Source organism: Triturus cristatus, chromosome 10, assembly GCF_964204655.1.
Source record: "Triturus cristatus chromosome 10, aTriCri1.1, whole genome shotgun sequence".
In the NCBI taxonomy this organism is placed as follows: Eukaryota; Metazoa; Chordata; class Amphibia; order Caudata; family Salamandridae; genus Triturus; species Triturus cristatus.
Genome location: NC_140593.1, coordinates 1,167,291,656 through 1,167,304,336, shown reverse-complemented (window position 1 = coordinate 1,167,304,336; position 12,681 = coordinate 1,167,291,656). Strand labels below are relative to the sequence as shown.

At 42.5% G+C, this 12,681-nt stretch overlaps 1 protein-coding gene across 1 annotated transcript in view; it reads left to right on the top strand.

The window, feature by feature from the left end:
- The window catches only part of LOC146796864 (extracellular calcium-sensing receptor-like), a 228,735-nt gene that overhangs the window by 130,738 nt on the left and 85,316 nt on the right, over nucleotides 1-12,681 (top strand). Inside the window, exon 6 of the mRNA XM_085631402.1 lies at nucleotides 11,222-11,345. Coding sequence (XP_085487528.1) covers nucleotides 11,222-11,345 — 124 coding nt within the window. The remainder of the gene's footprint in view (nucleotides 1-11,221; nucleotides 11,346-12,681) is intronic.

The window sequence follows — 12,681 nt, the reverse complement described above, 5'->3', positions numbered from 1 at the left end:
CTCCCTCAACTGTAGAGTCTCTCCGTCATAAAGTATAAGGAAAAGTAAAAACGTTTTCTAACTTGAAAAAAATAGTAACAATATTTTTATGTTAAATATTAATGTAAGTATATAATTATATAAATGCACTTCCCAGCAAGTCTTCATGTTTAGACCATCTAATACTCTTCTTCTTTCAGCAGCCAACCAACTAAATATTCCCTTCCCTTCTGTGCTTGCCTACATGTGTCGGTTTCCTGGAACCCTTTCATGCTCTGGTGTGTAGCAATCGTGTTATCATTTGCAATGTGTGCCATTAACAGTTTGTAATCACAAAATGCTTTTAAATAATCTTTCTAAGGTCTACATCTGTAGACTGGCATAAAGCTATGGGTGCCTAAGTAAATTATTAGCATTAAAAGCTTTTCGTTCATCTTCCCAAATTCTGAAAAATCAGCAATAACTGTGGCAACCTCAAATCTCCATTCACCAACATTTGGATGTTAATATCTTCACATTAACAACCCCACTCTTTTCCCTGCTATTGCTATTGATGTGGGACCGTACCACAACAAAGTGACCCAAATTCATATTTCCAGAACCCGTCCTCAGATCTCTTTAAACCTTTTGAAATGACAAATAAGGTTATAAACCACTGAGTGCTTATTCAACTTCCACGTCTCACTTCTCTCTCCCAAACTCCCCATTGTAAGAAATTGTGGTTGTGGGTTAACTTGGATGTGAGCCCTGGGCAATCAGCAACCACAGTACTTGTCAGGGTGAAGCACAACCCAACTTTAAATAAACCCGTGCTCAACCCTCTTGTAGCTTGGCACAGAGCAGCGAGGCATGAATCAGAGGCAATGAGTAAAGTATTTATGCAACACTTCAAACAGTAGGAAAATGAAAACACCACACAAGTGAAGGCACTACATACAAAGTATCCCACAGCAAGTTAGAAAAATAAAACTTTATTTAATAAATAAAACAAGATCAAAACAACAAAAATCAAATCAGTAGACCAAGTGATATGCAATTTTAGTTAAAATAGCACCAAAAAGTGCAAAGTGCAAACTGTGGATATCTGATCGTGGCAGACAGGACTAAAGTCACAAGTCTGGGCCAACAGCGATGGAGCACAGGCAAATTACTGAGCCCAACTTAGGTCTGCTGAACAAAGTACCTTAAATCCTGGTTTGAGGAGTGTTGCGGGGATTCATATTGAAAATGTGTTGCACAGCTGAAGCAATAAGTTGGTTCCTTTTTTTTAAATATGTTTTTCATTTTACATATAAACATGAATACCCCCCTCACACCAAAGCAGACATTTCATATAACAGCATTTTAAATTCCATAAATACAAATGTATTAGATCACATCCACAAAGATACTAGCTAATACAAAACTCATTCTGTAAAGTGATGTGTGCCATTTATATATTTCAATCTATCTATGCGGTACCCCTCCCAACATTCTCTAGGTTATTCTCGCATCCTTAAGATCCAATCATGTATCAGTGCCCACACACTAAGCCCTTTTTTCTTAGCCGCCATACTTTGAAAATCCACCCAGGCAGCAATGGCAGACCTTGGGACATGTTTAAAGTGTTGCTTAAGTGGGTGACACAATCAGGAGCATTTCATCCACAGGCCTTGGGCACATGTAGTACTACTTTACTAGGGACTTACAAGTAAACTAAATAGGCCAATTGGGTATAAGTCAATCTAACCATGTTTTAACGAGAGATGACAAGCACTTTAGCACTGGTTAGCAGTGGAAAGTGCACAGAGACCTAAAAGCCAACAAAAACAGGATCAGAAAACAGGAGATTAAAGCAAAAAGGTTGGGGATATCCCTGTAAGAAAGGGCCAAGTCCAACACCCATCCCATGTGAAACCTAAATCTCACACATTTCCATTTTCCCCAATCCATACTATCCTTTTCCCACAGAATAATTCTACTTCCCAACAAATTGCCTTGGCTGGACTCCCACACTTTTAAACAGTGGTTGGCTTAGGAATGACAGTAGGCAGTCTGAGACATTCTTTGTATTCATTGTACACTACTCATGCTACCTTATTCAGGCTTCCCACCATAATGTATCTGTCTAATTACTTACATTTATTTAGACATCGACACACTTTTGTATTAAATTTCCAGACTTATGTTCTCCATATTAGCCGAAACCTGCAGCCTCTTTGCCAATTCCCTCTCTTCTTCCTTAGAACCTTCTTTTCTCTTTATTTTCCAATGCAACATTTTAAATAAATACATAAACACTCCCACAAATGTATTTATCTTGCTCCCATCATGTGAAACCAATGAGTTTTTGTTGCTTCTAAGGCAATATATGTCTACAGCCTTAAATATCTTTCTTGCCAGGCGTCTTTTGAGTCACTTTTATTGGGCAATTTTGTCATTTATTGCTCAGAATCTTCCTCATTTTTATCAACACCATTACTTGTAATGCTATCGTTTCTGTCTCACCCTTTCATGTTCCAATCCACCAATGTCCATGTTCCGTGCTACATTTTATCCAATCTGTATCCTGTATTCATCCTAAAGAAGAAATTGAATAAAGAATCTTGAAATCAGACCTGCTGCTTGGACTAATATTGTTTGAAATACATGATGTTCATGTGGTGTGCTGGATCATAGTGTTTTGCTTGAGTCTCAGACTGTAGTCTCTGTGTAGGGAATCTTCCTTTTCTCTGTGGTTACCTCGGATTTGTTGCCATTTTCCAAACTCTATTTTTGCTGGTTTTGAGACTCTGTGTACTTTACCCCTGTTAACCAGGTTTAAAGTGCCTGTGCTCCCCCTTTAAACATGGCCAAATTGGCCTATTCCTGATTCTCACTTTTGACATGCATGCAAGTGCCTAGTAAATGGTGTAGAAGTGAAATCAGGTTCTGGAAGTTAAATGGCGTGCACTAGTCAGAGTTATTGGTATTCTGAAATGGGACAGACCAAAAAACAAATATTACCTCCTCCCTACAATGACAAGGCTCTTAAAGCTGAATTCAGTGGGGCAGATGTAGCAGTCTTATGTAGAAAATGAGACAATTGGTTAAAATACTAATACTGTATCTCAGGAATGGGACCAAATAGAAAAATAAATATTAATTTGTAATAGTTAATACAAATCCAATTCCAAGTTGAAGTCTGATTTGTAATGAATTTTAAAGGATTAGGGAAAAGTGAAATATAAAAAGTAAGCTTTCCCCTACTTGAATTCATGGAGGCTAATGTTCATTAACTCTCCTGTAACTTCCAGCCTGTAGGCAGCCAAGTAATAGGTGTATAATTCCTCCCAATTACACACAAAAGGCTACCTGAAAGGGCAGAGGCGTCTCCTCTGGGCTTATTAGAATATGCAAGAAAGGGGCTGTGGCATCCTGTTTAGGCCTGGTTTCATTTTAATTACGCTACATAATTTGCTTTATTTTGAGAATTTTGTGTTACGATTGTTTTGCAAAATTATAGAAATTACTCTTGTGCCACTTTGTGTAATTATGCTTGTCAGAACCCCATTCAGAGGGCCACATGGCCAGCAAGAGCTACTGAGCCAAACCATGGGGGTTGAGCCTTTAACATCTGATGTTCCTAGGCCTGACCTACTGTGGGTCCTTAGCAACTGAGCTAAGCACTACCCCTCCAGCACTTGACTCTCATTGGCAGCTTGGGTTGTGTAGTTTAAGGCTTCTTGGTGAGAGGCAGGTGCAAGGTGCACATAGGCAAAAATAGATTCAGAATACATCCAGCGACCCCCAATAAATTAATGCTTAGACAGATTTAGTATTTATATATGAACACAAAGTGAATGCTGTCACGCTAGCTCTGTCCAAGTAAGGCCCTGAGTCCCACTTCCTTGTCTGCTGATAGTGAATTTTGCCTATGTTCCAAAGACAACATTCAAGTTAGGCCACGCTCATGAGTATGAGTCTTGTTAGAGGTCCCACAGTGCCTTTTAATAATACAAGGGGGGAGATTGACTAAAATTTTGCGCCGTGTTTGCGTCATAAAAGTGATGCAAAACTGAGCAAAATCTTTCTTTCCTAATCAACGTGAAAGTAATGCAAAGCAGCGCATTGCGTTGTTTCACATTACTTTGTGCCAGGGGGTGTGCCAAGGGTGGTGCATGGGCATTCCCATGCAACCACTCAAGGTTTCTCACGCTAAACCCAATTTATTGAAAACAGTAGATTGAGTTTAGCGTGAGAAAACTAGGTGCAACAAAGGAGAAATGCTTTAATTTCTCCTTCCTTTTCCGACTTTGCATGCGTGCTGCACTGTGCAACACATATGCAAAGTGGGATTAGCCTTGCATTGTGCTTAACATAGTATTTTGTACAGGAAGGGTACCCTTCCTGTACAAAACCTATGCTACACTCATGCACACACCCTAGCCCTGCATGGTGCACGGCAGCTGAAATCAGTGCCAGTGCAAGGGAAAGGGGAGGAGAGAACCATATCTTTAAAAATATGGCGCTCTCCTGCTCCCTCCCTGTCGCGCAATGCAGCACAGCCTCCGGGGGGCTGCGCAACTTTTTTGTTAATCTCCCCCAAGGTGTCCTAGAACTGAAGCACTATTTGTCAGAGCAAGTTCTTCCAGGACTAAGGCGCACGATGATCTGTCTAACATGCTCCTACTGTTCTAGTGATAAGTCTGTCATTCCAGTAGATTGGAGGAGGTGACTGTGAAGAACTGTAGTCTCATGGCTACCGGCACGACAGCTGGTGTCCATGTGGTAAGTTCCTCTCATCCAGGGGTGCACGTCTGTCACCATCTAAGGACTTTGCCGTCCCAACATCACGCCATTCGCAATCAAAATATACACAAAATTGTGCAATTGATTAGCTGGAACACCAAGCAAGTTACTTGGACATATGGTGTTGTTGCAAAGCAGCCATCACACCCCCATGACTGTAAAGGAGAGACTTGCCACTTGTCTTCAACCGGAAACCCTGCTTAGCTATAAAAGCCATTGCCTCACACCTGTCCGTGCTTGGCTTTGTTTCCTGTTGCAACATGAGTTCCTGGTTGCCTCCCAACTCCTCACTTCAGCTTCTTCAGAGCCCTCCGGCCTGTTCTTGACTCCAGCACCCTGCGGATATATCTTCAGCAGTACTACTATTCAGCGTGCTTCTGGGGAAGTCTCTGCATGTGTTTTTTGGGTCTCGTGTTGTGGGCTATGCAAGCTGTGCTGTAACATTGAAAAAAGAGACTTTGGGGATATTCTCACGAACGGGCAATAATCATCGCCAACCGAGGTGAACACACCTGCACATAACGCCATCTATCGCTGGCAAAAAACGCCGTGTTAACGGCGGATTCCCAACACGCCGGCAAAAGGTGATAGTATCCCGACAATGCGCCAGATGTCGGTGATAAGCCCACCGAGATGCCGATAAGAAAGGAAGCCCGAACGTGAAAAAAGTTGTGATGGGCCCAACAGAGATAACAATATCAGCAATAAGCAGCGCAGTGGGGCATGGTCCACCTGCCTTATCTACCTCATCATCGCCCAGTGCTTCTGGCACCTGGATCCATGGGGCATTGTTGTGCACACATATGCTGTGCAATACACAACATGCAGTGAGCCCCTTGCACACCATCACTGGGCTGCACAGGATCACACCACCTGTGACGTCCATGCTCGTGAAAGGTGACTGCAACACACCTAATGTGCATACAGCAATTCCCCTGATGCACACGTGGGCCACATTGTACTGCCCTGGGCATGTGTCTCCAGGGCTCGGAGGGGTGTCATCATCCACGGGCAGAGTGCATATCCCTGATCCACCTGTGAGAGGTATGTGAGATATGGGTGAATTGGTGGTTCTGCATGTTGCCTTGGCAGACTCACAAGTTCTGTGGCATGTGAGTTGTGTGACTTTGGAATTCATGTCTGCCATGCTTTGCTACTGGAACATGTGTGGGATCAATGTGTAGCACGTACTCACACAGCTTCTCCTCCCTCCCCCGAGCATGTTTGCTTGTCTGCATGCCTGACAACAACACCTTCCTGTTTGCCACTTTGAACCACTTCATAGCTCTTCCATGCATGAATCATGGGAGCTGCCCTCTGCTCATCTGTGTCTGAGGGAGGATGAAGCAGTCATCCCTCCAGGGGAGGGGTGTGACTCGATAGTGGTTCACCCTCATGTGTGTAAACCAGTTCAAATACACGCCGAATGTAACGTGTCAGAGCAGAATCCAGCATGCCTATCTAAGGGGACACCAAGACCATCCTTCACACCTGTCTTTCATTGCCTACTAAAGGCAGCTAACTCATGTTACACAATCAAGGCAGCTGTGGCTTGCGGACCGGAGTCACATAGCTGGTAACAGTTCCCCAGGGCGCACCTCGCTGTAGCAAGATCATTCTCCCGCCCACACAAGGGAGTATAGGTTCTACACTTTGGCCTTCCATTCCGAGCTTGGAAGCAGAGAGGAACATGTTGTGCAGGCACAAAGCCCTTTTGTTCCAACAGGAGGTGACCCTCACTTACGCCAGAGACACATTCATGTTGCTGGTGCTTCTTACAACTGACCTCCCACGTCATTGTGTGGGATTAACTCACCAAATATGCAATGCAACTGAGGCAGCAGTCCTTGCACATTTTCTTAAATGTGTGGGACCTGCCATGGTCAGTTCTGTTCGAACTATATCCGGGGTGATACCAGCTTTCATTCATTCTATCCATTCCAGCGTCTTCGGCGGGTGGCTCATCATATTGGCACCGGAAGCTGATGTTCTGCATCTCCTCTTTGTGCTTCAGAATGGCTGCTCACCTTGAGGCTAATCACAAGCCATGCCAGCTACAACTGTACCGCAGACACATGTATGAGGCTTTTGGATGCTTGCCCTTAGCAACGATTGGCGTAAGTTGCGACTTGACCTTTCGATTTGCATTTTATACTTGTGTGCAACCAGTGCTTCATTGCAAGAGATGTCATTTCTCCTGGGCGATCGAACACGTGGTGTCCAGTCCCTGATTTCAGCTGGTTGATGGGTCCCTTGGAGGCGCATGCCCTGGCTTGTACAGTGGATGGTCAAATGACGCGTGCAGCTTTACTTGGAATCTTGGCCAAATGGGATATCTGTGCGGCTGCCCAGGCTTTCCTACAAAGTAGTTTTATTGAATAACACTCAAGTCTCCCAATTCTGGTTTGGGATGCTCCTGCCTATGAGGTACATGAATGTTCCTTTGACTTATTCAATTGGATGTTATCGCTGTTTTTTGACAATGACGGGGATGAACTGTTAAAGGGAATTGCATTTCTTTGCTCATGTACCTTAATGGATTAACTTCTTGGGTCGTCACAACTACGCTGGCTGCATTATTGACTTCTCTTCCAAAGGCTCAATGTGCCTTTAGCTCTTGTCTGCGAACTTTCCATTGTTCCGTCGTTTTTGTCTTATTTTTGTAGTAGTTTCTCACAGATATTTTGAACACTGTCTGACTTTTGAACTCTGTTTTTTTTCTTCTGTCTATATGCTACAGACTCACCAGGGGGAGGGTATCATCTTGGGTTATGGGGCCCTTTGGATACATTGTTGACATTGCTAAGTCAGCATGAGTTTGCTTGCCATGTGCTGCAGCTTTTGCACCCGCCTCAGCTGGAGTTTGTTTTCGCGGCACTTTGCCTCTGCCCTGTACATGTTTACAGATTTTTTTCACTTCCTCAGCTTTCACTTACAATTCTGCTCATGATGTGTAAAGTCGATCAACAATGTTTCTTGTTATTCTGTACTGGTCGGTCCCTATTACCTGGTCAAGACTTGTTAGCAACAGATGCAATGTGAAATAATCGTGCTTTGATATGCCGTGGTTGCATGTTTTTGAAACACACTCGTAAGTAGCCGTTCCATGGAGCTGTACTCTCCTGTTCCTATGATGTACACCTTTGGGTTTGGGCTTTCATGTTGGGGGTCTGATACCCACACCTGGGGATTTTCTGTTATGTAATAGAACTTCTTCCTGTCAAGGGGAGGGTGATTTTGCCTAGTTGTTTTGCCTTTTTCACAGTCATTATGACATGACGGCTACCTTTACATTCTATGGTGTTGTGACAATGCTGATGATGCTTGCCTCATGTATTTTGCTGCTCCTTGTGGTTCGCATAATGTTTCATGAATCACTATAGTCATAATAGATATTTTGAATTTATTTGGTGACTCAAATTATTCTTATTGTGGACAAGTACGAGAGTGCGTGAGATTGTCTTGTTCTGCGCTACCTGGGTGGTAGTCCAGGGGTGGGGGTGGTGCTGGGGTTGGTGGCAGTGGGTGATGTGGCCCTCTTGGGTCTCCGAGCAGCATGAATCGTAGCTCCATGGCATCTGTTGGTCTTCAGATGTGGCTACGGGCTGGGCTCCCTTTCTACTGCAGGTTTTTGTCCTCCTTAAGACCAGAAAAAAGCAGGTCTTAAGTTCCTGCTGCTAACATGCCTTATCGCCTGTTTTTGGCCCGCATGGCTGATCTGGCTGGTCTTTGAGAATAAGGCGAAGTAGTGTTATCGTGATTTTTGTTTGCACCGGAAGGCCTACTCTGCATATGATTAGTGTTAATTGTCCCTGTCTGCCTTTGCGATGTTTTTGGCGGCAGCTATTGCAGGAAAACTGGCGATGTAGGCTGTTGGCGCAGGCTTTTGAATGGGCCGATAAAAAGTCGCTGAGTCCTTGAGAATATGCCCCTTTGTGCGATTATGAATACTTCAAAAACAAATTCTTGAACAGACTGCAGCAAGTATTCATGGGCTCATATGTTGAAGTAATTGATCCGTGTCCATTTGATTTGAAGCTCTTTTGCAGCGTGTTTAAAATATAGAGAGACTCCAGTTTTAGACAAGCAGACAATAATGTTAAAACCTCAGATTGGTTTCCTATCATTATGTTAATGTTAATGCTTACAGTTATGAGGTGCATGAGAGCCAGTCCTTTTATGTTCGTTTCTGTTAGCTTTTCTTTGAGCATCCTACCACCAACTGGCAACTTGTGCGAACTTTATTTTATTTTTTATTTTTTGTGATTGTATTGTTTACTGAGTGCTTGAACTGCCTGAGTAGCACATGTGTTAGTAGAGAGATTTAAGCACTACAAGAGACCCTCCTAAATCTTAAGGATAGTACATGGCAAGAGGGACTACTTATCTGTCCAAAGCATTAAAAAAGAAGAGAACATACCGAGTGACCCAACTAGGTGCCAGGTAAGTGTTTGAACAGATCGTTGGTATTCTGGTGTGTTATTAGTCCTCTCCATAAGCATAAAGCCTCACTAATTCCTGTGTCCTTCCTTGCCAATCCTGAACATTTCTCCACAACAACACTGGCGACTTTTAACATTCCCGAAGACCATGGTGCCTCGGCTGGACAAGGTGGCAAGGTGTAGCAGTGTATGTTCTTCTCTTCCAATGCCCCTTCCCTTTTGTGACAGCTGCCTGACCTCCTGTAACATATCAGTAGTGCCAAGAGGTGTCCCAGGAGGTCAGCAGGGCACTCATTGACCCTGCAGATGCACTGTTTTTCAGGTGAGTGGCCGCACAAAAAAAGTGAATTTCAAGGGTCAATTGACTGACCTCCTGTGTGGCTACAGGGACACAACAAGCGGCAAGAGGTCTGTTCCTGAAAGTATCCAACTGACCACTGGCAACTGGACCTGGACTGAACTCTGCTGTTGGCCTCTGCCTGTAAGCATGTGAACTCTAAATGTCTCTCCTGGAGTCCTGGGAGCTTAGACATTGATCCTTTTGGTTGGTTGGGCACCAGAAGAAAGTTTACAAACTTTTGAAAAATGTTCCTCCAGACCAGTCCGACTTAAAAAGGTTTTCAATCTTTTTGACTTTCAGATGTTCATCAGGAACAATACACTTGATGTAGCCAGTCCGGTCTCTATCACGATCATCCTGAAATTGCACCTTGGTTCTGGTCTACCATAGCCACTGACAGTCAATGAAGCATAACTTTTTTTGCGCTATTCCTATATAAAACTTTAAAAATCATTCTGGTTCTACATATTGGGTTTTTGTTATTTTGATGTTATTTTGTTTATTCAGTTTAGCACTATTTTTATAAAATTCTGGTGCTTGATGCTTGGTGCTTGGTTTTTTCACGTTATTACTGTTTTGGTACTGTATATATAATTTACACATTCCCTAGTTTGAACCTGTGTGCTTTGTACCAAAGCTACCAGTGGGTTGGTCCCAGGTTCATTTAGTGACTGTCAGGGTTCACCCTGACAAGAGTTGTGATTATTCCTGGAGGTGGGTAGTCATCCACCCCCGATAATAAGCCAATTTTATTCTTGGATCTTCATGTATACTCTTCTGGTTCACTTTCTTCATACTTTTTCCTCCCCTACTCTGTTTTGTCACTTTATCTTTTTTTTTTTACTTGAAATGTCATCATTGTTTTATTCTGTTCCATATAACTTTTTATTGTAGCCCCAATGCATCATCTATAACCTCTCGACCATCTGTTCGATCCCTTCTACATCTTCAATCTGTTAATCTTCTTTCATCTTTTGAAAGTCTCAGGCATACGTCCACAGCTGGAATGTTCGGATCTAACGAACCATGAGTTATGTAGACTAGAACAAAGCAGCAACGAGCCTCAGTGGAAGGGAACAAGAAAGATCTACTAAGTGTTTTGGACTATGTGGTGTAAGTCCAAATTTCAAGAAGGGGAAAGCAGTTATGGCTGTGTTACCCAGTAAAAACATACAATTTTGTTGAAAGATGAAAGATGGACATGGAGCTACAGTAGCGTTGTTGGGTGGCTCTCGGGAGCCTTTGAAGGGACAAAGTTCTTAATGTGAATATTGGTAGGAGGAAGGAATTGGCAAAATTACATTTAGTTACACAACTGATAACATAGGAGACATTCAGGAAGTCAATATTGGAAAGGAAGAAGTGGAATGGGACACTTAAACATGGCAATGAAATGTAAAAAAGCAATGTTTGGCGAAGGAGAGAAAACTGAGCGCATGGAATATTTAAGGATAGGAAGATGGGTCTCTAACTTAAGTAGGAGGCAGGAGTAGAGGAACCCCACTGTCTCATATTCTTGGGTACCACTCTATTTATCCTAAAAACATAGATTTGCGGTTGTGATGCATTCAGGTTTTGACCAAACATTTCTAAATTACTTGGGCAGCAGTAATCTAATTTGATTACATGGTCCAGCATGAAAATTCCTTTTATTGACTTCTTCATGCTTTAACCACTGTTGCCATTCCAGGTTCCTCTGTCAGTCTGCAGTGAAAGCTGTACTCCAGGATACAGAAAATCTGCTATGACAGGGCATGCAGTGTGCTGCTTCTTATGTGTGCCCTGTCCTGATGGGAGCATCACCAACCGAACAGGTGGGTTCAATGTTATAGAAAAATATCAGATTGTATAAAGGCTTAAGCTCATAGCTGAATAGAAAGATACATTTGAATTGTTTACTACTTTGTTTCACATAATTCAGAGAATAATATCCACAGAACAAAGTGATCCTCCATCACTAGGTATAAGACATGTAAAACAAGAGACTGGCAAGAAAGTAAAATACAGCATTTTAATATCTATCACGCACTGGGATGATACTAGAGTGGGGATAATTGTGGAAGAAGGTTCAATGTACGGATTGAATGGATCAGTGTTTGAGTGCATAGATGGGCAACTGTTGCACAAATGAATGGCTGGATGGACACGCATAGGAAATTATCATAATTTGAGTAGTGTACTCCCAGATCTTTGCCTTTACTATGTTTGCCAACTAATCAATGGAAAAGTGCCTGTGCTCCTCCTTTCAAGATGTTGATATTGGTATACTCTTAATTGGCTTAGTCAACTTACTTGTGAGTCCCTAGTATCTGGTAAAAAAGCGTACCCAGGGCCTGAATATTAAATATCTTGAGAAAACTGCAGCACCTAGTGTGCCATCCACTACAGTGACAGCGTAAAACGTGGCTTTAGGACTATCATGAAAGATTGAATGTGGCAGTTTAAATACAGTTACCCAACCTGTTGAAATAACCAATTTTGAATGGTCACAACCTTCCATTTAAATATGAATCAGTAACTGTTATTTAGGCTGTTCTGCCCAAAAGGTATGGTATATGGTCTTTAAAAGTGAAACATGTAGAAATGTAACGCTATACATGTTCTCTCAGTGAAAAGGCTCCAAAAGCTATTTTTACTATAGCAAGGGTGGCTTTTCCATAGAAAAACACTGGGATGCAATATTAAATGTAATAATGCTACCTCCGGCTCCGAAACAGATAGAAATTTAATTCTTTGACACTTTGTAATATTTATTGAAAGCTAAATTGGTGAAGCCAGATTTTCATTAAATAATAAGGAAAATGTACTTTAAGAAAGTTATCTTTTCCCTGTCTAAATATCCTGGAGACTAATTTGAAATCAGATGTGAAAACTGTCGTCCGTGCAGAATACAATGGCCTGGGTTTCAGGAGGGTCTTCTGTTCCTCTGGCAGGATGACCAATTGAAAAGGGGCCAGGAACTTACATTTCTTCAAAAGTGAATCCCTGGTCATTGGCAGATGTCAGATGACACCTGCCTTGGCCCCTTCCTTATTTTCCAAATTAGTCAAGCTCCATTGATAGCGGGGCTAGAGCATCACCTAGAACTGGTTTGAAGTGACCACAGATTTGGGGCTACTCATTTTGCTTCCACATCTCAGGGGGTGGGCA